Below are 28,000 nucleotides of genomic sequence, written 5' to 3' on the forward strand. Positions count from 1 at the left end.
GAACCCCCAACGCCTTGGCATCACCAGTCCCCCGTGGTGGTCACTCTGCTCTCCGATGGGTGCTATCGCTGCAGACTACCAGAGGAAAAGGGGGACAAGCGAGAGCGCTGACTCACCGGTGGGTGGGCTCCCGGCACGGTCTGCATCCCGCCGGGGCTCTCCCCACTCAAACTCCTGCGGGTCACTGAGGTCGAAGCTCCCGTCGGTCTGTGCCAAGAGCCCCCCGTGGGACAGTGACCCCAGGGAAAGCTCCAGGAACTCCAGTTCTGAGGGCTCCTGAGCCGGGGACTCCTCCCACTGGCCCATGAGTCCATTCACCTCCACTCGCTTCTCAGCGTCCTGCTCCGCCGCCTCGGCCCAGCACTGCCGGCGCCCGGAGCCGCTGCCCAGGTCCGTCTCTCCCCAGCGGGCCCATGGCGCTGAGCTGGCCATGTCCTGCTCCCTGGCGACCGGCAGGGCGAGACGCCCGGCTAAGGAGGGACCCGCCGGGGCAGAAGGGGCTTCACGCGCATCATTTCCAGGTGCCGGCGCTGAGAAAGCTTCAGGGGCTGGGGGCACCTGGCTTCCTGGGGAAATGCAGCTCACGTCGCGGCTCCATTCGGCGCTTCAGCGTCCTGCCTGCAGCGGAGAGGAGACAGTCGCGGGAGGGAGAGACGCTTAATGGCAGCAGCCAGGACGGACACAGTGGGCTCTATTCAGACAGCCCCTCTCCCCTCCCCCGGCTCACAGATGTCAGCTACTGCCTGCAGCTTCCCCCCCCAGCTCTCCCCAGTGCCAAAGGGAGCCAGCCACCTCAGCTTTGCACCCTCCCTCCCCAGATGAGGCAGGAGGCCCCACCGCTTTTGCCCGGGCCAGGCGTCACAGGGATGCTGTCGCGACACCGTGCTGCCCGTACCAGGCGTCACAAGGGCGCTGCCACGTCGGGGTCTCCGACCACGTGGCTCATGGGGCGGTGGAATTCTGCCCACTCGCTGTGGTGCTGAGCCCGCCAGCCCCCCCCCATACTAGCTCTGCGGGAGCGGCAGAGAGTTGCTCAGTGACACGTTCTGCTAGGCCATGCCCCGTCCTACGGCAGTGCACTCAGCCGCCGGGCAGGCTCCGGGCCTACCGGCTTCCTTCCCACGGAGCTGTCTCCCTGCCCTGCCTCCCAGGGGACAGGGCAGACACAATCCCTCCCTGCCTCTTCCCAGCCCAGGCCCGGGCTCACAGCCGCTCTATAAGCAGGCAGGCAGGCGGGCTGCAATTGTACACCCCTCCCTCTCCCAAAGCCTCGCTCGGTGTGATGCCGGGCGCGGAAGCTTGGCCAACACCTGCCGAGCCTCAACCATAATCTAGCCAGTGAGCAGGCCGGCCGTACGGTCACGCCAGGCCTTCGGTGAATGCAGGCCCCTTTCACCTGGCCATGACAAGACCTGCCATGGCCCCCGGTCTGCAGTCCTGGTCAGGCGTGCCTGGTGTTCATGGTCAGAGGCTGGGGCGGGGCAGGGCAGGGGGGGGTAGTGCCAGCCACACTCACAGTGGGCACTAGGAGGCACCCCCCGGGGCAGAGGAGACAGCGGAGGGCCTGGCCGGGAGGTCGCACAAACAAGGCATTGCTCAGTGGGGCCGAGTGCTAGGGAGATCTCCCACCCCAAAGCCTATTCAGAGCCAAGATCGGCTCCATCCTGCCCCCCCTCCGCCTGTGGGGGCAGCTGGAGACGTCGGACCCGCTGGGCCGGTGAGCAAAGCAGCCGATGGCTGGGTGGACGCCTCTCGGGCACGTTCAGCAGCACGGCAGGAGTGTTCATGGGGCGGGGGAGTTAATTCCAGGAGGCTCGCAGGGGACGGTGAGGGGCTCCGGCTGTCGTGAGCTCCCAGCTGTGCCAGGCCCTGGCTCCACACAGCTTTTGAGAAATGCCAGCCTGGCACCACACCAGGGGGGAGCCCTGCGACGGGGTGACCTGCCAGCCCCTCTCCGACTGGGGCTGGGAAGAAGGATTCACCCGCTGGGCGAGAGCTGCCTGGGGTGCATGCTGGCTGGGCCTGGGGAGCGGAGACCTCGCCCCAGGTGCCGAGAGCTCCCCTGCCCCCCCCTGCACGCAGCAGCGAAACCTCCTGCCCTTCCTCCCCCCACCCCTCCCCTCACTCTCAGCCCCAGCCGGCGGCGGCCGCAGGACCCCTCGCTGGGGGGGGGGGGGGGGCAGTGCCACTCCGTCCCATGCGGGGTTGGAGCGCGGCAAGTGCCGGGATGCCCCCGGGAGCCGCTGTGGCTGCCCAGGCTCCATTAGGCAGGCTCCCATTGTTCCTCGGCATTGTGTGAGAGGCAGCTCCCAGCCCCCCGCCAGCCGGGGAGGCTCTTACACAGCTGAGCCAGCTGCGTGTTCACCCTCCCCCTCCAACCAAGAGCCCTGCTCTCGCTTCCCCCTTCCTCTGTCTCCATGCAGCCCTCCCCGCGCTCGCTCTCACATCCTCAGCACACGGCTCCAGCCCCCAAACCACTGCGGGGGGGCACTGGCCTGGCCCTGCTTGGGGGAGCCAGAGGGCATGGGACCACTGCCTGCCACGGAGCAGGGGGACCTCAGTACATCACCAAGGCCATCTGCTGCCCTCTTCGCGGGGCCACAAGGAGCAGGTGATCTGCACCCCTTCTGTGGGCAAGCTGCCTGCCGCCAGTCCCCCTCTCCCCCCCACTGCTTCTCCCTCCTGCTGACACAGGACCCGACACATTACTGGGCATGACACGGCCTTGCACGCTCCTGTCGTGACACCGCCTTGCACGTTCCTGTCGTGTGCCACCAGGGACCCACGTACTTGGCCAGCCATGGTGTCGCACGAGCAGGAGCACGTGTCTCAGCCACCGTGGCTGTCCAATAGCAAACATCCTCTTGCCCTGAAACCACTGAGCCTCGCGCCATTGCTTGAACTCCACCAGCCAGTTTCAGCCCGGCTCCCTCTTCCACACTGCGCCCTTCCCTTCCTTTCCCAGATTTCTACGCAGGCTGTTTGCCTGCTCCTGGCTGCTGCAGGCCAAGCGAAGCTGCTTTACCGCCAGGCCGCCCTACGGGCAAACAAGCAGGTGCACAGCACCCTCGGGCTCCAGCGGCTTTCCTGGGGATGCTGATCCCCTTTGGGGCAGGCACCGAGCGGCTTAGGGGACATGGGGCCCATCGAGGCCTAGATCACTGGCTTGCAACTGGTTCCAGGAGGGGAGCAAGCAGCCAATCAGTGGGGGCTTGTGTGCAATGAGTGTTGGGGCTCAGCCCGGTTCCCACAGGGGAGGTGTCCATGGAACAAACCCACCAATCCGGGCACCACACAGTGGAGAGAGGCCAAGGAATGAGCAGGCCCTGGAAGCCCAAATGCCCTCGTCTCCCCCGCAGCGACGGGGAACCTGGCTCGGCGGCAGCCCAGCCCTTCCTGTTCTGTGCACCAGCAAGCGACTGGCCCCCAGCACAGCGTCTACTTGCATTTTAACCAGCAGCACCGGACGCAGGCTTGCCAGGTCCGATGCCAATGGGCCGCTCCTGGGCTGAGAACTCCCCGTTCACTGCAGTTTGGTCTCAGCCAAATTCAAGCCCATGATTGGGAAGGGGGAAAAAAAAAGAAAAATCAAAGACTAAAACAGCCACTCCCCACTGGATGCTGTGTGCCCTGCAGTGCATGGTAGAGCCCAGCTGTGGTGCAGAATTGCTCAGCAGTGTGTCAAAGACCCTATATTGCTAACAGCTAAAGGTGACTCTGCATAGCCCAAACGAAGGGGGCCTGTGCTCTGGAGCAGGAGGATCTCAGTTCTAACCACTCCCCATCCCCCACCGGTCTCCCTCTCTCCGGTGCCTGCCTGGCAGTTTCACAGCTGAGTATGTTTAAAGCGCCACTTCCACCATTAGCCCCTGGCGTGCTGGCAGGTCCCAGCTTGCCAGCCACACGGCTGCCCCAGCATTAGCGCTGTGGTTCCCTTGATTCCTCTGCCAGGCCCTGCCCCAAGACCGTTTCCTCCCACCTGCCAGCCAGGAGCAAAATCATCCCCAGAAACTGCTCCGCTCACCTCTCTTCCCAAGGAAGCTGAATGTTCTCTCAGCTGTGACCCCAACCCCCAGGGTCCCCCTCATCCCAAGAAGGTATCACAAGCCCCAACCACCTGGCACAGGGGTTCTCACCCTTTTTCTTTCCGAGCCTGCTCCCCAACAAACTATAAAAACTCCACTGCCCTCGTGGGGCACGACAACTGGTTTTTCTGCGCACAAAAGCCAAGATCGGCATTAGGGGGTAGCAAGCAGGACAGCTGCCCGAGGCCCCACGCAGCAGCTCCCACCCCTCAACGCTACATTTCTTCAGCCCAGTGCAGTGGGTATTCTGCTTTCTGCCCTGGTCCCCAGGGAGTCTCATGCCTGTCCTGCCTCGCAGTCCCCCTGAAACCTGCTCCTACACCCCAGGACCACTGACCTAGGACTTCCCTGCCACTGTGGCCATTCAAACCTTTAGTGCCCTTGAGATTAGAACTGAGATCCTCCTGCGCCAAAAACGCAGGCCCCTTTCACTGGGGCTATGGAAAATCACCTTTAGCTATTAGCAATATAGGGCCTATGACACACGGCTGGGCAATTCTGCACCACAACTGGGCACTGCCGTCCACTGCAGGGCACACATTGTCCAATACAGGGCACGTGCATACCCATCTGCTCATGCCTGGATTAAGTTCACCCCTCACGTTAAGCCCCAGTTTACCCAGCGACTAACAAACCCAGACCTAAAGGTTTCCACAGAGCGTGGCTGTTAACCCCTGTGCTCCTGCATTCAGAGTCAGGTTTCACCAAGATCCCAGAGCACCAGCCCTGGCAAGCGCGTCTGGGCGTGGGGCTGAGAGTCCACTGCCGGCGCCTGGAGCAGTGACACTACCCAACGGGCACCACGTGGGTCTTTAATTGGGGCCCACAAGAGGAGAGCGCTGGGGGGCAGGAAGAGCCACTCCCGGACTCGCTGTAGCCTGTGCCGTGTACCAACGCCCACCGGCCAAGGGTGATTCAGGGGAAGGAGCGAATGCAAAGGCACCTGGCTCAGTCAGCAGAGACTCATTGCCCACAGCCAGGCCCAGCGCCGGGGAGGAGTGGGGGCCAAACAGGGCAGTTGCTCTGGGGCCTGGAAATTCAAAGAGGCCCGGAGCTCCCAGCCACCCCCACCGCGGGAAGCCCCCCACCTCCATACACCTTGTCCCGGGTTCACGGTGGCGGTTGGCACCGCTGCCCCCCGCCCCAGGCCGGGCCACTCAGCAAGGGACTCAGCGGGGCTCGTAGGGCAGCTGGGAGCAGAGAGGGCACTGCCTGCCCCGACAGCCCACCACAGGGTCTTGCACTGAGGGGCTCGGTGTCAGGACGGAGAACTCCGAGGCGCTCGCGCTTTCCAGGCCGCGGGGGCCGACGTGGAGCCGTTCGGGGTCCTTCCATTCTCCCCACCGCTCCGGAGGCTGCGCGGGGTCTGGCGAGAAGCAGTCAGCCAGAGTTTATTCCTGGAAGGCCGAGCTAGCTAGCGGGGGACGAGAGCCCAAGGTGGGAGGGGGTGAAATCAGAGAACAGCCAGACTGAGCCTGGAGCCTGTTCGCGGTCTGCCCGGAGACGCGTCGGTGTGGAGGGCAAGTCGGACGGTGCCTGAAAGAGACAGGCTGATACACCTGACGCATCCCACGGATGACCCGAGGCAGGACCGGAGAACTTGCAGTCCCTACCTCTCCCTGGGGCCCGGGGTTTCCCAGTGACTTGGAGAGCCCAAACGGAGAGGCTTTCAAAGGGCCTGTCAGACACCCTCCCCCCCAGAAATCAGCCCCTCCCCAAGGGGGCTCAGGTTGGGCCCCCTCCAGCCACTAGCCTCTCTCTGTGGCTGCAGCACCTTCAAGGACCAGGGCCCCGCTGGGCGAAGCCCTACACAACCGGGAGAAACAGGGCCCTGTCCCAGCCCACAATTCAGCACAGATCGAAACACACCCCAGCTCTCTCCTTACACCCTCCCGCTGCAAACACAGGCCCGGGCAGGCTGCTTGTGCTTGACACAAGGCCCACGCGCCTCCGCCCACGGCCAGTTACCTCAGTCCCCCCATCAGCAAGAGCCTCTTTCCCCAACAGGCCTCAACCCCCGTTCCCGGCCGGCCAGCACAACGCCCCAGGCTCACTGCCCCTCGCTCGGCCCGGGCTGCCAGCTGTGCCCCCACGCTGGCCAAAGGGCCAAGCCCAGCGCTACAGAATCCCTCTGCGGAGGGGGAGACGGCAGGGGGCAGGAGTTCTCTTGTGCTGCCTAGTTTCCTGATACTGCAGTTCCCTGACGGGCAGTGCTGACTCCTTCTGACCCCTTCCCCTGGGGGGAGATCAGGCCTGTCCATAGCGCCCCGCGCCCCACACCGCGCCCCATCTAACCCCCTCTCAGCAACTGGTACCTGGGCCTGCTCCAGACACGCACCCCCCGTACCACAGGTGAGCAGGCGGCCCCAGAGCAGCAGTGGCAGCACCACCCTGCTGCGACCGCAGCTACCTCAGGCTCAGGGCAGCCGCTTGGAGCCGCAGCTCGGAGCCAGTGGGAACTTCCCTCAGCCTGGAGCAGCTCCGAGCCCACGGCAGGGCACACAGAGCCAGCTCCCATCTTCTCCCTAGCCTCTGTTCGGGCGACAGGGGATGGATCCCTTGCCTGCCGTGTTCACTCCCTCTGGGGCATCCCTCAATGGGCCTTTGGTCTGACCCAGCCTGGCCATTCCAGTCTTCTCCTGCCCCCTCCTGTTATCACCAGCAAGAGCAAAGGCAGGAGCAACGGAGGCCGATATCCACCCACAGGCCGGGGCTAGCATTGGAGCGCCTGACGCCAGCTTCTCCCACACTGCCCTGCCGAGGGGCCCGCCCTAGTCGGCAGGAGGCCCCTGCTAGACACTCGGACGCTCTGGGGAGGAGCACGGTAGAAGGGCTGTAGGGCTGGGCTAATGCAAACAGAGCCACCCTCAGGTTCCTGGTCATATGGCTTCTGCCTAGAACCATCCCCGGCTCTCTCCCACCTGCCTCCTGCGACAGCCGTCAAGAAGCTGCACACAAAGCCGCAGGCAACCACTCGTGGCCTGTAGAGAAGGGATTACTCACTAACTCTCCTCGGTGTTTCAACCTGTGAAATCGTATGGGAAGGCGGCTAGAGACTCCCCCATTCCTCGTTTTCCATCAAGCGGTGCTTAGGGAGGGTCTCAGATCTCCAGTGGGACTGGAAGTGGCCCAGACACCTGTGAGGGGCACCCACATCAGGCGGCCACAGGACCTGGAGTTTCTGGGGGGTGGGGTGGGGGTGGGGGCTTCCTTCTGGCCCAGGGTTTTCAACTGAAATTTTCTAAAGTTGTCCCTGATTTGAGTGCCTGATTTGTAGAGGTGCTGAGCACCCAGAGGTCCCACTGACACCAGTGGTGGGAACGCAGCACCAGTGAGAATCGAGCCCAAGGTGCCTTAAATTGGCTGCCCAGAATCAGAGGCCACGTTGGCAAACCTAGGGCTCGCAGCATCAACAGCCCGTGTGTCGGCATGCACAGAAGCAGGAGTCCGGAAAGGTGTATGATTCATGTCCGGGTTCCCCAGCTCTGCTTCCTTTCCATTGTAAAACTCCCAAAACCCACCACCCTTTCAGAAGCTACTGCAGTTCTGAGGCACCTGTATCGCTACAACCTGCCTAACATCCCGAACAGGACTACAATCAGACCCAATCACAAGAGAAAACAGCATCACTCAAGAGATAACTGGTGTTAAATTGGTATTTGGTTCTCTCTCGGCATCAAACACAGCTATCAATACACATTCCCTACAACCTACATGAGTAGAGCGTCAAACTCTCTATAAGCCACACTGACAAATCGTGGACTCCCAACCAATGTTCCCTTTAATCTTTTCCATCCATGTGTGGAATAAATTTTATGTGCACACAGGCATGTGCACATGTGCACTGCCAGTAGTAACAAACCTAGCCTTGCTAATCAGCTGGGCAGCATTGGAATCTTGCCTGAGCAGCTGCACAAGCATGCAGCTTACATGCAGAACTCTCCTTACAACCCAGCCAAACGGTGCGAAACACACGCCCTGTGCCCCGGGAAAGCGGGAATCCAGGCCATTTGCATTTCGGAGCCATGCTGCCAAGACTCATTCATTCAGTTTTACTCACGGACCAAAGAGCTGCTTCTCTCACTGTTAATTAGCACACCCCTGCCCCCGGGGAAACTTAATTGGTTTCTTTAATCAAAACATCTCCCTCCATCCCAGGTGTGTTATTACAGGTTGACCCATGACCTCAGGCTGCGCAGTGGGTTCCTGCAGGGCTGCTTGCGGGCACTGAGTGGAAAGCTAGGCTATTGCTGACAGAGCTTTGACTAGAGCCTACCAAATCCACAGTCCATTTTGGTCAATTTCCTAACCACAGGATTTTTAAAATTGCAAATGTCATGATCTCAGCTATGTTAGTCTGCAATGTCTTGGCGGGGTAATCGTAGGGGTCCTACGGTTGTGTGGCGGTCACAAGGTTATTGTGCGGGGTGTTCCGGCACTGCTCCCCTTCCTTTTGTGCTGCTTCTGGCAGTGGCGCTGCCTTCGGAGCTGTGCACTGGAGAGAGGCAGCTGCTGGCTGGGAGCCCAACTCTGAAGGCAGAGTGCCACCCACAGCAGCGCAGAAGGAAGGAGGGCAGGGTATGCTATTGTCACCCTGACTGCTGTGCTGCTGCTGCTGGCGCTCGGCCAACAGCTGCCGCTCTTCGACCACTCAAAAACCAACACAGAAGTAAGGGTGGCAATATTGTCACTGTCCCCCGAAAATAACCTGGTGACCTCTCTGCAATTCTCTTTTGGGGCAGGACCCCCTGTAGAAATGCTGCTCTCCCCCTTGAAATCTGCATAGCATAGGGTAAAAACACATAAAGGACCAGATTGCCACAGTCCATGACACGTTTTTCATGAGTTTAGCAGGGCCCTAATTCCGTCCACACTACGGAGAAGAGCGACCCTCTGTAGTCGGTCTTCTAGTGTTCTATTTAGCGGCTCTCGTGTAGACCCACAAATCAAATGCTTGGAAACCCCCCGCTGGCGTCCAGTCAGTACTCCTCGGTCTATGAGGAGTAAGGGAAACCAACGGGAATACGGGCTCCTGTTGGCCTCTTGCAGCGTAGACACTGCGACAGCTGGACTTAAGGTAAATCGAATCCAGCTCCGCATTTTGCATAGCTGGGTGGCGTACCTTACACTGACCTGCCTGTGTAATCCAGGCCAGGGCGAATACCAGGCTGCCAGCATCGATTTTCCTTGCCATTAGCAATACCGAGAGTTAGCTTTGGTGCTAGGATCACACTGGCAGCATCGGAGGGGCCGAGGGAGTGCCCTGAGGAACTGCAGCTTTCGACGGGGTATTAGCTGGATCGGCAAACAGGAAGGGAAATGCCTGAGGGTTGTTTGGGCTACTGTTGGTGAAAGGAGACTCCTGCTAAAAGCAATGTCAGCAGCAAAGGATCCTGGGAGCACAGACATGACCACAGCAAATCAGATGACTGGTCCATCTAGTCCAGTGTCCTGCAGGGTAGCGGCAGCTGCAGAAGGCCCAGGAGAGTGCCAGAAATCCTCTGGGACCATTGTTCAGCAGGCTGCCTCTGGCTGCAGCCCTCTCTTGCACCAATGACCCTAGCAGGTGATCAGAGCAGGCCCGTGGAAAGAGGCCCAGGGCTTTTAATTCAGACACGGAGAGCCCAGTTCTGCCAAACGCACGCACGCCTGCCTAGTCGTGCTTTGCTCCAGGAGTAACCTGGGGCTACCGGGCAATTCATGGTGAGCAGGGGGGCCAGGATCAGGCCCAAAAGCATTTGGGGATTGGGTTTTTTGGGTGGCAGGGGGAGGAGGGAAATCCGTCCAACTCACACATACGAACTGCCTGTGTAGGACCTAGTGGAGTCTTTTTGGACTTTGCTCCCACCCAGGATGCCCGGCGGTTTACCCCATGTCAGAACTGCCCACGTCTCGACTGCTGGAGGCAGCAGAATGGAACTACATACCTTGGTAGGTTTCTCAGCATCCCGTGTGCCAGCCTGGGGCGGGGCAGCCCAGAGGGACCAAAACATCCAGTGCAAGACTCAGGCCAAGAAGTTAACCTCCCTCCGAAGTTCGACAACCCCCACAACAGCCCAGTCACCCAACCTGCTTCCTGCAGAAGATTCTGCCCTCTCTCCACATCCCCTAAAGCCCCTTTCATTTACACGACACAGCTCAGCACCACGGCCGTGTCGCCATGGCAAGGACTAGTGGAAATGGTCCACGAGCATCTCTTCTGCCGGCAACGCCACGGCGCCACTAGGGCGTGGAAGTGTTTTCACTGCCCGACTTTTAGCCACCCAGCTGTGTGCTGCAGACGTACATATGAGCGACCTGAGTTTGAGAAGCCCATACATATTGTTCTCTCGCAGAGCTAGGCCAAAACCAACCCGGCTGGATCCCCCCCCCATCCCCCAGCTTCCAGGTGGTCTGCAGCCTGGGTCAAACCTCAGCCTTGGGAAAGAGCTTGGCGAGAGTTTGGACCTGGATTCACACGAAGGTCCGGGCCGGCACGACTCAGCCACAGCCTAAGGAATGGCTCTGAACACGGATCACCGTCACCACAGCGCTCAGCCCTGCCCGCCGCCATGTGCTTGACACAAGAAGTCCCCGCTTGCTGCAGGAAATCCCCATGGAAGCAAAGCAGGCAGCAGAAAGTCTCGCTGCTTTGGGGCAGGGGCGACATAACGGTGGGGCTCACCGCGGAGCCAGGGTAGCTTCCGGCCAACCCCCGCCCCGGGTACAGCTCAGCAGCAGGTCCCTGGAGCCGGCAGTACAGCTGGACACGGTGGGGATGCGAGCACTGGAAATGCACAGGCAGACTGTGGTGCCGGGGCTTCCCTCGCTTCCCACTGCCCGGCCCCCCACCCCCGCTGCACCCTGCCGCCCCGCTTGCCTCTCCAGCCTGCGTCCGCCCCTGTTGTTTCCTTCTCAGCACTGCTGCTGGGCTCTGCGCACAGACCCCGGCAACTCCAGCGGGCGAGTGCTCGACATCCGGAAAGCCTGCTGCCGCGGCCGGGGGCAGAGCCGAAGCAGCGGGGTGGGGAGGTCAGATCCACTTACCTGTTTGCCTTCTCCCTTTCCACGCCCGCAAGCCCAGCCTGGCTCCCTGCCTGGGGTCTCCAGAGCCGCGCCGTCCCGCCAAACCCAGCTCAGTTCTGTCCTGAACTCTCCCCCTTCAGTTCTCCCGCTGCCCTGGCTCGTCTCCAGCCTGCGCTGTCAGACCGAGGAGCCTCGCAGGCTCATGTCTCTCCCCGGGCTCCTTCCCCGCCCCCAGACGGAGGCAGAGGCAGGAAGCGTGCAGGCAGCTTTCCTACAACTTCTCATGAGGGTGCGCGCAGGCAAAACGGCTTAACCCTGTAGAGCCTGCCAGTTGGCACCAGCCCTGTGGGCCCGGCGGGCACAGCCCTGCCACCCTCAGCTTGTCCTGCATTCAGACAATAACCTGGGCCGGAGGCTCCCTTTTAAAACAGATCCACTGTGGACAATTGTCCCTGGAGGCTGCTACCCACAGACAGACGGGCAGTGGTAGGGCAAGCTGCCTCCATGGGGCTTGGCCAACGTGCCGCCTCGAGGGGCGAGGGCGGCATTCAGTGAGCACTGTGCCTTCAGTGCTTGGCAGCTCTGGTGACGCTGGACAAAGGGGCGTCCCGCTGAAGAAGGATGCCTAGGGAGAAATCTAGGGCCACACCCACCATCCGACAGGGCTGGGAGACGTCTCAGAGGTGCAGGGTGGGGAAAGCGACTGATGCTAAGAAACCCGGGACCGTCCCTCCGACCCAGAATCTGGTACATATGAAATTAGCTTGTGTGACGTGGTCCAATTTTTACCGAGACCTGAATGGACGCCGCCAACGCGTGTCGAATGAATCAGAAGGGAACGGCCTTTGGTCGCTCCTGGCTGCGTAAAATGCTCGGTCTGACTCAAACTGGCTTTTTAAAGATTTTGCTCTTCCTGTGTTGTGAGGCTCCTCTCAATATAAAAGGCTCCTTTTGGTGCTGTGGGTTCCTACAGTGTGTCCATGAAGCTGCATCTTGTTTGGGGCCCTTCTAGGCCCTGACACGTCACAGCATCCTCCTGGCACTCCTGGATTTCGCCTCACAGTACCCCAGGGAAGGGAAGTATCCTCCTCCCCATCTCACTGATGGGAACTGAGGAACCCAAGGTCACCCAGAAAGCCGGTGGCGGAGGCAGGATGTGGCCCCAGATCTCCTGATGGCTAGTTCTTGTGCCTGGACCACAAAACCGCGTCTCTTCTGACGCTGCTCCGTGCCGCTTCTTGTGTGGTGTGGTGCCGGCGGCTGACTTGGCTTAGTCAGTGCTGCCCCGAGGGAGACGTGAGGAGGAATAAAGACGCCAGACGAAGAGGCAGCTGAGCTGGGCAAGATGAGGTTTCTCAAAAAAGTTAAGAAAATGTGGGAGGCCAACTGCGGATTCGCGTTGAAATATCCCCGGGAGCCTGCGACAGGACCCTTTTCACAAGGTGCTTTGCCCCAGCACCACCTCTTGTCAGGGGCATCTCGACAGAATGCCGGGCCCCTCACTCCTGACTGGCACGTTTTAGCGGTGCAAGGCCTACTTAGGTCCAGTGGCTACAGCACCAGGCCAGGATCACGAGCCCCAAGTTCTCTTTCCACCTCTCACCTGCTGGGTGACCCCGGCAAATAGCAGGCCAATGAGAAGTGGAAATAGAGTTGCTGCGCTACTCTGTGCCTCAGTTTCCCCTCATTGTCCATCTTGTCTAGACTGTAAGCTCCACAAGGCAGGGACCGTTGTTTGCACCTCCCCCACTGTGTTTCTGATTTTGGCAGGGACCTCCAGGTGTCACTGCAATACAAAAATTCATCACCCTCACTCTGGCTAAGGGAGGAGTGGATCAGAAGGATGCAGAGTGTTTCACCATTAGGGTACAGGTTCACAGGCAACGCAGGTGGGTAGCGCTTTGTGCTCAGTGCTGCTGACAGCAACAGGCGCTCCTGGGTTGCTCTTTGAGGGGCCAGGAGACACCCATGGGTGCTCTCAGTCAGTGGCCATCCCATTGTCCACTCTGCCTCCCCCCCTCTCCCCACGCTGTGTCTGTCTGTCTGGTCTCAGCTCTTTGGGGCGAGGCCCTTCTGCTATTCAGCCAGGCCGTTTAGTCCTGGGGGAACCCTGCAATGGTCGCATTGAGAGCCACAGTAAAATTGCCGAATTCCCCCAGGACTGATTCTGGGTTGGGCTTTAGGCAGGGCCCTAACCTTAGATCAGAGGGTGCCCTGTGGATGAGTGTCCCCGTGACAGCTAGTCCCCTGCTGGAAGTCTCAGCTGGGAGGAAGGGGACCGAACGAGCTTGAAGACTCAACTCCCTCTCCGCCGAAGAGGCAGGGCATCGTGTCAGGAACAAGGCCCACGGTGTGACAGCACAAGGTACCTTGGCCCGCTGCTGCATCTGCCCCGTGGACAAGGAAGGAAGTGCCTTCCGAGAGCTGTAGGCAGAGGGTTTCCGTGCCCAGAGCTGCCGGTTCCGCACCCTTCCCCAGCTGGACATCTGCACAAATTCCGTCCCACACACCGAGTGTTTGCAACAGCAGGCAGATCGCTCTGCGGGAGACGAGGCTTTTCAACAGATCGCTCCTGGACACGGGCTTGGACGCGGCCTCCAGAAAACGTCGCAGAACAACGGCCGAGGACAGGCGAGTTCTGCTCCGTCCCCTTTGCTGCTTCTGGTGGAGGCAAATCTCCGAGGAGCCCCCAGCTTGGACGGCACTAGAGTGTGCGAGGCGCACCCACTGGCTTCTCCCTGGGGCACAAGGAGACGGGCTCCGCTGGCAGGCAGGACATGCTGGGTTCTGGGTAGAGCAGCGCAGGCGTTAATTGGGATTTACTGTAGGACCAGGTGTGGGGAAACCTTTTCTGGGTCGGGGGCCACTGGCCCACAGAAAAATCAGCCGGGAGCTGCACACAAGTGAGAACATCTCGCTGACACGGCCTCCGACGGAGGAGAGAGACGCGCCCCACATCCCCCTCGCACGCCAGAGCCAGGGGGGCCAGGCCACTAGATTCTGTCTGCTCCAGTCTCAAGGTGGGGTAGCAGGAGGGGGTGGGGCCTGAGGCTCCCCACCCCCGCTGTAGCCAGATCACCATTCCTGCGCTTGTCCTTGCTGTTGTTTCTTTATCACCCGTTAGCATCTGGCAGGAGGAGCAGGGGGCTAATGTCTCCCCAGCATGGTGCGAGGCAACACAATAACCCTGGAGGGTCTGCCCAGGGGAAAGGCGGGAATGACGCAAGCTATTTTTTGCCTTCACTGTCCAGGGAAATCCCGCCGGCCGCTTGCAGTGGGGCGCCCCCCTCGGGTCTCTCGACTGACATCGAAGGCTGCTGGATTGAGTCTGCCCCGTAGGGAAAGGATCCGGAGAACCTGGGCTCAGGAGCGGAGGAGGTGCCAATGGGATCGACTCACCCAAGGGCAAGGCGGCATCAGCAAAACAAAACCTGGCCTAAGCCTTCGCCCCACGTCGGAGCGCCGGATTCTCTGCACCCCAGCCCAGATCCGGCGCTGGGCACGTTCCAACTCTCCTCGCCACCGGAGAGCTCCCACAAGGGGCAGACAAGCTGCCCGGCTCTTTGGCCACGAGTCCAGCGGGGCGATTGAGGCTCGCCCCTCGCTGGAACAAATCTTTGCATTCAAACGCGGCTGGCGCCACAGGCAGAGGGAAGCAGGGTTGCTCTGCAGCCCAGGCAATCGCTGCTAGACAGCCCTCTATAATTACACACAAAGGGGAGCCGAGGAGACGGAGGGGTAATAATCACTCCCGGCGACGGCGTGCTGTAATTGTCATCCTGGGGGCGTGCCATGTGCTGGCATATTCATGAGAGGGCAATTAACCCAGCCCGGGCTGTGTAATTAGCGAGGCGAGGACGACAGCGTTTGCCAACCCTCTGCAGCAATTGAAACCCGGGCAGGGATGGGAATGTGCTTTGATTTGCGGTGGCCAGGGCTGGCCGAGTGCGGCTCCAGAGCAGAGAGGAACGGACCAGTCGCTTCCAGTTACGTCTGCCTAGGAGCTGGTCAGGGCAGGGTCCTGGCCACCTCCCACCTCTGTGCTCTGCGGGGATGTGAGCAAAGGGTGGCCCAATGCTTAGGGCATTAGCCTGAGGCGCTTAAGACTGGGCTGATTTCTTGATCAGCCGCAGAGTTGGGCAAGTCATTTGGCGTCCGTGCCTCAGTTTCCCATCTGTAAAATGGAGTTAAACAACGCGACCCAGTCGCACCGGGAGCTTGTGGGGATAAACACATGCAAGGGTGTAAGAGGCTCACATACTCCAGTGATGGGCCTGCCCCTAAGACAGACAGACAGTATTCCTGCTGTATCTGGATGGGGACACCCACGTCCTTCTTCGCCATCCTGTAGGTCCGCTGTGCACCCAGGAGACGCAGTCACTAAGGCAGCTGGCCCTGTGTAAGCCTCTGCTCTTCACTGCACAGGGGACTACTCACCCTTTCCCCTTTCACATCCCAAGGTCCAGGGCAGGCCACGAGGCTGGTACCCTCCCAGACCAGGCCAGCTTTGCATACGGTGCCCCAGACAATATGGATTTTGTCTTGGAGTGAAAAGATACAGGGCCCGATCCAAAGCCCACCAGCATCAAAGGAGTCAAAGAGCTTTGGATTGGCCCCATTATGCTGGACGGAGCAGACTTGGGAGCTTACCAACAAGCCAAAGGGAACGTGGCGATTGCCTGTTCTGTTCATGCCCTCTGAAGCACCTGGCATTTGCCAAGATCTGGGACAGGAGACTGGGCTAGAGAGACCTGAGGTCTGCCCCAGGCTGGCCGCTCTTATGTGATGTTCTTCTACGAATGCCCGAGGGGCCGGAGAGTTCACGCTGGGTGCCAACGGGCCCCTCGTTATTCGGTTTGGGCCTAATCCCTCAAATCTGGACACACCCAAACAGGACTCCCAGACAACCAGCTGGGAGAACTTCACCGTGGGGCTGCAGACTCACTGGAGCTCCTTCGGGCTCTTCGCTCGCGAGCCTTTTCGTTAACGGTTTGATCTTCTCCACAGACGCAACCATCACCCGGCGCGGGCTGCAAACGCGGAGGAGAGCCCAGAGGCAGCTGCCCCCTTGGGCAGAACGCAAGCCCCACCTGGTTCCGATGCATCGCAGAGCAACGGGGCCGCTCCAGTGAGGGCGCATCTTCTGTTCCGAGTGACGCTATTTTCACCTCCCTCCGATTCCAAGTGTTATTATTGGTCTGTACGGCAGTAGCGCCGATGAACCCCCGGCAGGGCCAGGACTGCACCGTGCTAGGCGCTGTACAGACACAGGGATGGTCCACAGAATACTTAGATATGTAAATAACAATCACTACTGCTTAGCCCCACCTTGAGTGCAGGGGACTGGCCCAGAAGGCCTCTCCAGGCCCCTTCCAGTCCTAAAAGCCTATGAAAAAAGATGGTCTCTGTCTCTAAGAACTTGTGAGGTATCAGCCTTGTCTCCACGTGGAAAAGGGGCTGGGTTTAGGGGTCAGGACTACCCAGTATGGGCTAGCTACGCCCAAATTAAACACACACATTTAAATCCACCCTAAATATATAACCTGTGCACCGCATTGCACTGAAACGCTCTGGGTATTCCACATGCCAATGCACCCTCTGCTACTCCTGGCCGTCCCACGCCCGGCTCAGCCAACGCACCTTGGTCCCGACCTCTGCTATTCCTGGCCGTCCCACGCCCGGCTCAGCCAACGCACCTTGGTCCCGACCTCTGCTACTCCTGGCCGTCCCACGCCCGGCTCAGCCAACGCACCTTGGTCCCAACCTCTGCTACTCCTGGCCGTCCCACGCCCGGCTCAGCCAACGCACCTTGGTCCCGACCTCTGCTACTCCTGGCCGTCCCACGCCCGGCTCAGCCAACACACCTTGGTCCTGACCTCTGCTACTCCTGGCTGTCCCACGCCCGGCTCAGCCAACACACCTTGGTCCCGACCTCTGCTACTCCTGGCTGTCCCACGCCCGGCTCAGCCAACGCACCTTGGTCCCGACCTCTGCTATTCCTGGCTGTCCCACGCCCGGCTCAGCCAACGCACCTTGGACCCGACCTCTGCTACTCCTGGCCGTCCCACGCCCGGCTCAGCCAACGCACCTTGGTCCCGACCTCTGCTACTCCTGGCCGTCCCACGCCCGGCTCAGCCAACGCACCTTGGACCCGACCTCTGCTACTCCTGGCCGTCCCACGCCCGGCTCAGCCAACACACCTTGGACCCGACCTCTGCTACTCCTGGCCGTCCCACAACCGGCTCAGCCAACACACCTTGGACCCGACCTCTGCTACTCCTGGCTGTCCCACGCCCGGCTCAGCCAACGCACCTTGGACCCGACCTCTGCTACTCCTGGCTGTCCCACGCCCGGCTCAGCCAACGCACCTTGGACCCGACCTCTGCTACTCCTGGCTGTCCCACGCCCGGCTCAGCCAACGCACCTTGGACCCGACCTGATGTCCAAGCCCATAACAAGGTTCAAGGAAGAGCTAGATACATTCATGGAGGACAGACCCATCAATGACTATTAGCCAGGATTAGTAGGAACGGCGTCCCTGGCCTCTGTTTCTCAGGAGCCGGGAATGGGAGGGACCTCTTGAAGACTCCCTGTCCTGTTCGTTCCCTCTGGGGCATCTGGCGCTAGCTGCTCTTTGAACACAGGCTGCTGGGCTAGATGGACCGTTGGTCTGACCCACTATGACCATTCTTACGCTCCAGATCTGGCGTCGCCATAACCAAGTCCCCCATAGTGCAAAGCCAAAATAAACTCACTTGCCATAAAATCAGAAGAGCTGAAGGCAACGGGAGCGCTAAGGACAGAGGCCGGAGGAGCTAGCGCTGCAAAGGGCTCAGGATACGGGACAATGAAACGATTCTGCCAGCGAACTGGACAGGAGCACGTTCCGACGGGGCGGGGTACGAACCCCGAGGCAGGCGTGGGCCTTATTGCCGACAGGTTAAAAGAGAGTTTAAAACAACGGAGGTTTCCTGAGGTCGATGCAGTGAGGGGAGACGGAAGCTCGGGGTGGGGGAGGGATGGTCCCATGCGTTTGTTGTGTCTGTGCAAGGCTGAGGTTGCTAGGCACCGCCATCATCCCGATCGCTGGGCCAAATCCTCAGCTGATGGAGACTGGCGTGTCTCCAGTGACCTCAGTGGAATGACGCTGATTTACACCAGCCGAAGATCCTGCCCCAATTCGCTTTCTGACGTTTCTGTGCGTTTTCTGTGGAACGGGGTCCCGGCACCGTCTGCGGGAGCCAGCACGGCTTGCTGGTGCTTCGGATACTGGGCTGCCATCTCTCCTTCCAGAGAGAGGAGTCCGTCACTAACTCTGCCACCCTTCCTCCCTTCTTCTGCCATTCGCCCCCATGCCTTCTCTCCAGACAGGGACGTACCCCACTGTGGCCCCTAAACACACAGCCCCACATAGCTCCGAACGTCCCCGGAACAGGCCGCCCCAAAATCTCCTTCCATCACAACCCGTAACAGACCCCCCCCCCCCAACATCCTCTCCCTCCAGGCATCCACACACTTCCCCCCCCCCCCCCCCCAGATGCCCATCCTGAACTAACATTTTCCCATCACCAGATCTCAAGACCACAACCCCAAACACACCCTCACCCATCCAAAACCTCCTGGCCTGTCTGTCACATACACGACCAGCCTCCTCTCCCGCCGTCCCTCCCCTCACACCCACCTTTCTTCACCAGACACACACACAGCCCCCGTCCTTGAGTTCCAACCCTCCTTTTTGGGGGGCTGGAGCACAGGACTTGACAGGTCAGCGTCTCTTGTTTCTTGTCAGTTTCACTTGTTTTCTTGCTCTAGCACAATGACGCAAAGACTGAGCTGCAAACAGCACTGCTAACTAGCCTGGTTTTATTGGGTCTTGTGATACTTGGTGGTTTTCTGGAGTTCATGTTTCGTGAGAATCTCAGATTTCTGTTGATCAGATATTAAAACTCTGCCCTTAGGGCCTGCAGAAAAAACTTGAAAAACTAAACTCTCATACTCAAAAAAATAATAATAATAATAATAATCACACAGCAAACAAATACATTCCAAAGTTTTTGTTGCTTTTTGTTTATTTCATGATTGCAGGAGGCTTGGCTTGTGATTTGAGTCCCTAGGTTTGGCAATATCGCAAACACTGGAAGATTTAATAACAAAAATTAAAAACCATTCTTCCCGTATGAATTCTTCTTTCAAACTCGTGGGCATTGATTTTGGTTTTGTGAATGACTGTTTTACAAAACCTAACCTGGGGTCCAAGTTGGCTTTCTCCCCCTCCAGCCTATAAGCAGAGGACATGGACAATTCCCTACAACCACAGTGACCTTTGGCAGAAATTGGCAAACAGTTTCTCACCTCTTCTCCCAATGTGAAACTCCAGTGGGAGGCGGGAGCGGGGGGAGAGGAGGAGGGGGAGACTCTAGTCCTGGCCAGTGCATGAAAATGAAAGAGAAAGAGACAGGCAGGGCCCGACGAAAGGATGTGACTAAAGTAGACACCCTGACTCCTCCTCCCCCTCTCCCACCCCAGAGGACAGAAAGGGAAGTGGGTTCTGATTCTTTGCTACAGCATCAGTGGAACATCATAACCAGGAATCCTTCACCCCAGCGAGCCTGGGGCCGGGTGGCTACCCACGAGAGGGGCTGGGAAGTGTAATCAGAGGTGCAGGGAATAGGTGTGGGGGGTGCCGCAGGCCCACCCACAATTTTGCACCCGGAGCCAGGATCCCGCCCGCCAGCCCATGCCCGGGGCCCTGCTGCCCCTGGGAGTCGCGGCCACCACCACCACTACCCTGGGGGCTCCTGGCTGTGGGTTTCACAGGTTCGGCTAGTTCTGGCAGCCTGGCCCTGCTGCCTTGGGGGGGGGGGGGGGTCCCAGCTTCCGACCCTTTGAGCTCCATTGGCAGCTCTGGGTTCCTGGCTGCCAGGGGCTATTTCAGCAACTCCACTCCTGGGTGCTGCCATCGCCCCCCAGGTGTGACCCGCGCCTGGGGCAAAGAGGGGCGCAGCTCAGCAGCCCCACCCTCAAGATTGTCCCAGCCTCGCTGAGTGTGATCTGCCAGCCAGGCTTTTGCTCAGCAGCCTGGCCCTGCCACTGGCAGCTGCCCGAAAGAGAAGCCGTGGGGAGGGAAAGCGCCCTGCCCCCACTCTGAGATGCCAGCCTCGCTCGGCTAATCTGATTATCCATCGCTGGCCGCTTGCTGCTCTCCCCACACTCGTGCAGACAAAAGCCCCCTGCGCCAGGCCCCCCCGCGGCTGGGAAGGCACCAGCTGAGCGTGGCTCCAGCCGCGCTCTGGGGACTTGCTGGTAGCAGGCAAAGCTTGGCGCGGATCCCGGGAGAGCTGAGGCGCACGCTGCATTTCCTGGCTCTTTCCTGGGCCCCGGATGCTCGCTACGTCCCCCCCTTTTCCGTTGTGAAATGCTCGTGCGAGCGAGGAACACGAGTGTGTGGGGACAGCACGCGGCCGATGGAGCTCCGGGCAGTCACGGGCGCCGCACAGACCCAACTCCACCCCAGACACGCCCGGCATCGCTGCCTGACCCCCTGCCATTGCCATGCACTGCACTGCCAGGCACCTCCACCCCAACCTGCTGCACCTTCTGCAACTCCTGCCTGGCCCAGGCACCGCCCTGCCTTCCCCTGCGGCCCAGCCCAGCTTTGCCAGCACACTCCAGCCTGCCCAGCGATCCTCTGGGCTAGCCCAGCCCGGCCCATGTGCACCCCAGCCCCGGCTTGCACCTCTGTGCAGCTGGGCCATGCAAGCTCTGCCAATGGGCACGGGAGGCACAAATTTCCAGCTCACCTCCGGGCGCATCGCCCCCGCTGCACCCGCAGTCCGCAGGGCCACAGGACTGCAAGGGAGAAAGGGCCAGCTGCTACGCCTCCCTTCCGCCTACGAGCAGGGATGCAGCCCAGGAGGGGGGCAGCTAGAAGACGACAAAAAGAGACGCCCCCCCCCTTTCTGAACTGCCAGCCCTCTGACAATCCAGCGCTCTCCCCCGACATTCCTCCCAGCCCGGCCACCCACCTGGGGGGGAAGCGGAGCTGGCCGGGGGGGGGGGGGGGGTGCAGCCACGGCCGCAGTCTGAGTCCAAGGGGCCGCCCCCCGCCCCCCCAGCAGGCACTCCCTCTAGTTGCTTGTAGAAGCCGGGCGGGGGCGGGGCTGGGAGCCACTCCCCCCACCCGGCTTCTGCACCAATCAGAGGCTCCCAGCTGGGAGGCGGGGCTGCGACTGGCGCTGGGAGCCTCTGGTTGTGTGCAGAAGCCGGGCGGGGGGAGTCCCAGCCCCCGCTCCCTCCCCCCCCCTCGGCTTTTGCATGTGACCAGAGGCTCCTAGTGCCAATCGTGGCCTCGCCTCCCCGTCGCTCCCTTGCCCCCGCCCGGCGCCCAGCCGGGAACTGAGAAAATACCGGACATTGCTCATTGCACATTGCACACGTCCGGTATTTTCTGAATTTTTCTACCAGACGGTGCAAATACCAGACTGGTAGAAAACCGGACACCTGGCAGCCCTACAGTGGCTGGGGAGATCGGGGGAGGGGCAGCCGGCGGGAAGCAGAGCTGGCTGGGGGCAGAGGGGGGAGCAAATTGGCTGGCATGGAGCGGGACTGACCCGGGCACGTGCAGATTCCAGGGCACTGCCCGTCCCGCACACGGGACAGGGACAGGGCTTCCCCTCCTCCTCAGATGCAACCAGGGGCTCCCAGCGCCGATCGCGCACCGCCTCCCAGCCACTCCCCCTGACCCTGCCAGACTTCCGTCCGGCGCCCCGCTGGAAAACCAGAAAATACCGGACAGTGCACATTGCACGTCTGGTATTTTCTAAAAATTTTTACCAGACAGAGGGCCCAAATACCAGACACCTGGCAACCCTAGGGAGGCTGTGTCTGCACAGTGTCCTTTTAATCCTAGAATCCTGGGGCTGGAAGAGACCTCAAGAGTCATCCAGTCCAGCCCCCTGCTCTAGGCAGGACCAACCCATCTAAATCAACCCAGCCAGGGCTTTGTCAAGCTGAGACTTAAAAACCTCTAGATATGGAGATTCCACCCCCTCCCTAGGGAACCCATCCCAGGGCTTCCCCACCCTCCTAGGGAAATAGTTTTCCCTAATAGCCAACTTAGACCTCCCCCACTGCAACGTGAGACCATTACTCCTTGTTCTGCCATCTCTCACTTCTGTGAACAGCCTCTCTCCATCCTCTTTGGAACCCCCCTTCAGGAAGTTGAAGGCTGCTATCAAATCCCCCCTCACTCTTCTGCAGACTAAATAAACCAAAATCCTTCAGCCTCTCCTCAGAGGTCATGTGCTCCAGCCCCCTAATCATTTTGGTTGCCCTCCGCTGGACCCTCTCCAATGCATCCACATCCTTTCTATAGTGAGGGGCCCAGAACTGGACAGAACACACCAGATGTGGCCTCACCAGAGCTGAATAAAGGGGAATAATCACATCTCTGGATCTGCTGGCAATGCTCCTTCTAATGCAACCTAATATGCCATTAGCTGCAGGTGCTGCCCCGCAGCTCCCGTTGGTCATGGTTTCTGTAAAGGGAAATCATGCTTTAGTAATCTGCTAGAAAGCTGCAGGGGGTAGCCGAGTTAGTCTGTACAAGATAAACTTAAAAAACACTAAATGGTCTGGTAGCACTTTGTTTTGTTAGTCTATAAAGTGCTACCAGACCATTTGTTGTTTCATGCTAGGCTACATCTACACTTGTGGCTTCTTGCACAAGAACAGCTGTTCTTGCACAAAAACTTGCCGGGTGTCTACACTGCACACGCATTCTTGCACAAGGAAATGTACAGTCTAGTGTCGGAAAACAGGGCTTCTTCCAGAAGAGTTATTCCTCTCCCTACGAGGAATAAGCCCTCTTGCGCAAGAGGCCAGTGTAGACAGGCAACATGATTTTCTTGCGCAAGAAAGCCCTGTGGTTAAAATGGCCATTGGAGCTTTCTTGCGCAAGAGAGCGTCCACACTGGCATGGATTCTCTGGCGCAAAAGCACATGCCAGTGTAGACGCTCTCTTGTGAAAGACTTCTGAAAAACAGTTCTCGAGCAAGAAGCTGCCAGTGTAGACATAGCCCTAGAGTTCTTTGAGGGGGTCGGTAAACATGTGACAAGGAGGATCCAAGGGTACCTAAAGCTAAAGCTCCATCCATTATGACCTTAAGTGGGAAGCTCAGCATTCATTATTTAAAGGAAGTAGCTTCTAGTACTCCTAGGGGCGTGTTTTCTGGTTTTTCTCCGCAACAAGTGACAGGGCATGCCCCAAAGGCACAGAAACGAGGAGTCAAATGGAAAGATTCTCCCCTTTTTGGTTTTAATTTCTTCATTTTGCTGCCATTGTTCTGATTGTTTTGGTTCCTGACTTGTGTTTGTTGATTGCCCGGATGAGAACCTGCAGCTCCCCTCCTTGGTAGTCGATCTATGGGCACTCAGACACCTTGGAGATCAAGGGGCTGTGTTTTAGGTGATTATACATGGGGACAAACATCAGTAAGAATGAAATACCCAGCTCTTATCCAGCACTTTTCATCAATAGTCCTCCAAGTGCTTTCCAAAAGGGTGGCTGTCTCATTAGCTCCGTTCTACAGATGTGGAAACTGAGTCACAGAGCAGGGATGTGGCCAGCCTGAGGTCCTCCCCCAGACAAGGGGGTGTGCCAGGAATACAGCTCAGGTCTCCTATGTCCCCTTCCAGTGCTCAATCTGCTAGTACACTCTGCCTCCCATAAGGTATCCCCCCCTTTGAAAATCTGGCCCTATCTTCACTGCCCAGGATGAGTGAAATGCAAAAAGGAAACCAACAGAGTAAAGAGTGAAAAATACACTTTTAAAAACATCTTTTGCCGTTAACTCATCTAATCTCCCTAATCTCCATAATCATTATGCCTAATAGAGAAGGAAGTTTTCTACAGAATTTTTGAACCCACCAATGTCCCTTGCATGTTAACTGAAGCTGCGAAGGGAAACTTGACGGAATGATAGCCCCTTGTAGCCGATCGTTTTCATACTCCCAGGCCTCAAGTAGTCTCAGCAAATTCCCTGTTCAGTCTGAACTTTTGTCTATGCCACTAGCTCATTAATGGCATGTCAGCATTTCCAGTGAAAACCTCTGGTTTGGGGGATTTTAAGTAGGCCATAAGAATGTGTCCCTGGCTGACATTTGGCAAGAGGAAATTCTCAGTACAGCAGCTAATTATGCCTGGCTTGTAAAACTTTACTTACACACATACAACTTTTGTGCACATACAAAGAAAGGAAATAAACGACAAATCCTGATAGTTATTTCTTAATTCATAAACAATTGTACATAAGTTATCTTATGGGGAAATAAAGTCTTTTATAAAAGCTCCTCGCTAGCACTTTCATCAGATCTCAAAGTGCTTTCCAAAGGAGGGCAGTGTCATTGGTCCCAGATAGGGAAACTGAGGCATCATCTGGGCAAGTGACTTGCATAAGGTCATCCAGCAGGCCAGGGGTTGAGCTGCAAACAGAACCCAAATCCCCTGAGTTCTAGTGCGGTACTTTACCCACTAGACAGCACTGCCTCTCAAGCATGGCCTGGCATAGATTCCTAGACCTGGAAGGGATCTTGAGAGTCATCGAATCCAGTCCCCTGCCCTCATGGTCATCAAATCCAGTCTCCTAATCTGCTCTTAAATATCTCCAGTGATGGAGAGTCCATCTGACACAGCACCGTCATCCTTTCTATTAACACACACGCAACCTTGATTTCATGACAGGGGAGGTTACAGCGCTGCGCCCCACACTCACCCGAAAGCTGCAGAGCAGCGAAGGGGCAAGTCCCCTGCATTCTCCACCACCTTTGGAGTGCCTGCACTGCTGTCAATGGCACCCCACCAAGCTTGCGTGCCCATCTCCAACAGGCATTGAAAAGCGACACCGGCGGTTTCGTCACCCAGCCGGCACCCTGACCTCACACCTGAACACCGACTGTACCAAGAGCCTGGCCCAGCCAGCTGACACGCAGCCCACACCTTTCACTATAAAGGATCACCCCGAGAACACCAGAAACGATGCAGAATGCCCTTCGCCACCTCTAGAATACAGCCATGCAGAGATGCAGAGATGGCTGTTTTTCCAGTCTCCCTCCCCCAAACTCTGTTTCAAAAGAAACCACAGGGGGTCAGTGGAGGTTGGCAGGATCCCAAGTTGGGACTGACCGAGGGCTTTAACTTCATCCCCTGCTCTGGCGCCCTGGGAGCTGTATTGCGTGGAGCTTGGTTTGCCATGGAAGATGGAAGATGCAGGGTATTTCTTCCCTCCCATGTCTGTTAAAAATGAGCTAAGGGTTCAGCTGGTGTTTATTCTCCGAGGACCCAGTCCTGTTTCTCTTGCTCAGGTGAACGCTGCCCTTTGAGTCCATCCACTCCAGTCACTGAGCACTCACCGGGGACACCTCCAGGGTCGGACACAAACCCCAGAGGGACGACTGTCACTGCTGGCAGGGAGCTTTGGCTCTGGCCTCAATTCACCAGGCTGTGACCCGAGGAGTCAGTCACCTGCCAGGCAGCGCAGCATGAATGAAGACGGAGCAGCAGGCCACACGTGCAGCCCTCGCTTTGCCTCTCCTGCCGTGGGTCCCTGTGACTCTGACCCTAGCAGGGGTAACAGCCTCATCTCAGCACCTTGCAGCACAAAACCCGTGCACGTCCCCCCACAGCGCTTCAGGCGAGGGGCTATTTTGGACAAACGACCTTTAGCCTCTTCTGAGCTTCCAAAGCCCCCGGGATGCCCCACGGCGAATGGGGATGCGCCACGGCGAATGGGGATGCGCCGCATCGCTCCTCAGCATCATCCCCCCACCGGGCGGGTGCGTGCTCAGCGCACGTCGCTCTAACGCAGTCTGACAAGTCTCCCTGCCAGTTCTGTGGCTCAGGACGGTGGCCTTAATTCCTGTCTAGTTACAGCTGTCAGCCTGCGGGCAAGGGAGACCCTTCCAGCACCAGGCTGGGAAGGAACAAACGGGATGGGCCACGTAGACAGCAGAAGGGATCATGGGGCCAAATGGAAAGCGTGGCCGAGATGTGCCGGTTACACTGGATACAAAAGGGACCCTTCCTCTAAAAGCCTGGCCACCTCGTGCACCCTGGGGTGTGGCGCGTGAGCTGTGTTGAAGGAAATGAGGATTTTAAACGCTTTTTTTCTAAGAAAAATAAAGGGAACTAAAACTCAAAGCAGCCCTTGCAACATCCTCCAGGCAACTACCTCCAGGGCGAGATCCCAGTGTCTTGAAATCCCCCTCGTCAGCCCAGGACAGGACTTACTGCCACATTTCCTGCCAGTGAGCAGAGTACGCTGATGAAATGACCATGAAATCCTCTTGCCACAAACTCGGAGAGCCCACTTGAAAAAGCAAAACAGACTTTTTAAGTGGAAAGAGACTTTTAAAAAACCACGTACACGTCCCCCGCGCCCTCCGGACATTCTTAAACCAGCTGCCTGCTTAGAAAGGAAACAGACCCACAGAAAGCCCATCACGGGGAAAACAAAATCTTTTGCACTTTTGAATGCAGCTTGGCTTGTGCTTGCCAGTTTGTACAGCTGGTATTTCCGAAGAATGCGTAACATAGAAGCACTGAATCGCACTCCCCTCTAACCACCACAATACATTCCTTTTAAATAGGGGCCGGGTGTGTGTGTATGTGTGTAGAACCCAGGAGTCCTGAGAGCCAGCCCCCATCTAAGCAACAGAACTTCACCCTTCAAAAAACAAGAGTTCTCCCTTCTGCTCTGTGGATTACAACACCCCACCCAGGAGAGGGTAACAGAACACAGGAGTCCTGCTGTAATCACTAGACAACACCGTCCCTCCACAACCGTCTCTGTCTCCCCCGACATTAATCCCTAATAACCAAGAGCTTTCCCACCTCTGCCTCCCACCGAGAGAGGGGCCTGTAGCTTTCTGTGCGCGGGAAGCGGATTAGCTGAATCACAGGTTCTTGTAAAGCAAGTCACCAATGCACAGAATGTCTCCTTGGTTGCCTAGTGAGTTTCACACACACAAACCAGCCAGCTTGCAATGCCACTTAGGCTGGGGGTAACCACAGCAACGACACTCCAGCCCTGGGACACACACACACACATACACACACACACATCTGTTGCAAGGAGCGGAGACATAAACAGACACAACTGATCTGTTGCATGGGGCTGACACACACACACATACACACACACACACACACAGATCTGTTGCATGGGGCTGACTGACACACACACACACACACACACACAGATCTGTTGCATGGGGCTGACACACACACACACACACACACACAGAGATCTGTTGCATGGGGCTGACACACACACACACACACACACACACACACTGATCTGTTGCATAGAGCTGGGATTGTTTCAAAGCCCCCGCCCCTCTTAGACATTTCTTGTGCTGTAAGAAGCCTGGGAACACGAGTGGAACAGCGACAGGAAACCCAAACACACACACACACACACACACACTAACCCCACAGCTGGCTGCGGCCCCCGCTCACGTTTCCCTCCGCACAGGGCGAGATGAGCAAAGCTGGTTCATTTTTATTCCTGTTTTTTCTAAATCTCTTCCCCTCCTTGGGGGGCTGAGGCATTTTTACCGTCTCGCCTCGGGTTAAATCTCCGGCCCCCAGGCAGCCCTGGGTTTGCGAGTGAACTTTCGAGCCGCCTCCCACTGCAAACACACATGGAACTTGGCAGGCGGCGGGTAGGACCCGCCCCGGCCACGCTGCTCGCCCGGGTCAGGGGGCCTCGCTCACCTGCGCAGCTGGCGGTTCGAGTCCCTTCCCCGGCCCAAAGTTTGGCCCCGCGCAGAGCAAACTCCCCTCCGCTGTCCAGTTCCCGGAGTTGCGAACAATAGTCTCCAGCCCGAGACGGGCAGATGGCAGGGGCGGG

At 58.4% G+C, this 28,000-nt stretch overlaps 1 protein-coding gene across 4 annotated transcripts in view; it reads right to left on the reverse strand.

Moving 5' to 3' along the window:
- AKNA (AT-hook transcription factor) overlaps positions 1–28,000 on the reverse strand; it is a 72,814-nt gene extending 44,814 nt beyond the window's left edge. For 2 of the 4 annotated variants that reach the window (XM_075905905.1, XM_075905903.1), the window contains exons 1-2: positions 27,865–28,000; positions 117–618 (exon numbers count right to left, since the gene is read on the reverse strand). In XM_075905905.1, coding sequence (XP_075762020.1) covers positions 117–432 — 316 coding nt within the window. In that variant the 5' untranslated portion in view covers positions 433–618; positions 27,865–28,000. Of the gene's footprint in view, positions 1–116; positions 619–11,111; positions 16,769–27,864 lie in introns of those variants that run through there. The other 2 variants (XM_075905906.1, XM_075905904.1) reach the window with 2 other exon arrangements.

Source organism: Pelodiscus sinensis, chromosome 22 (assembly GCF_049634645.1).
Source record: "Pelodiscus sinensis isolate JC-2024 chromosome 22, ASM4963464v1, whole genome shotgun sequence".
NCBI classification, from domain to species: Eukaryota; Metazoa; Chordata; order Testudines; family Trionychidae; genus Pelodiscus; species Pelodiscus sinensis.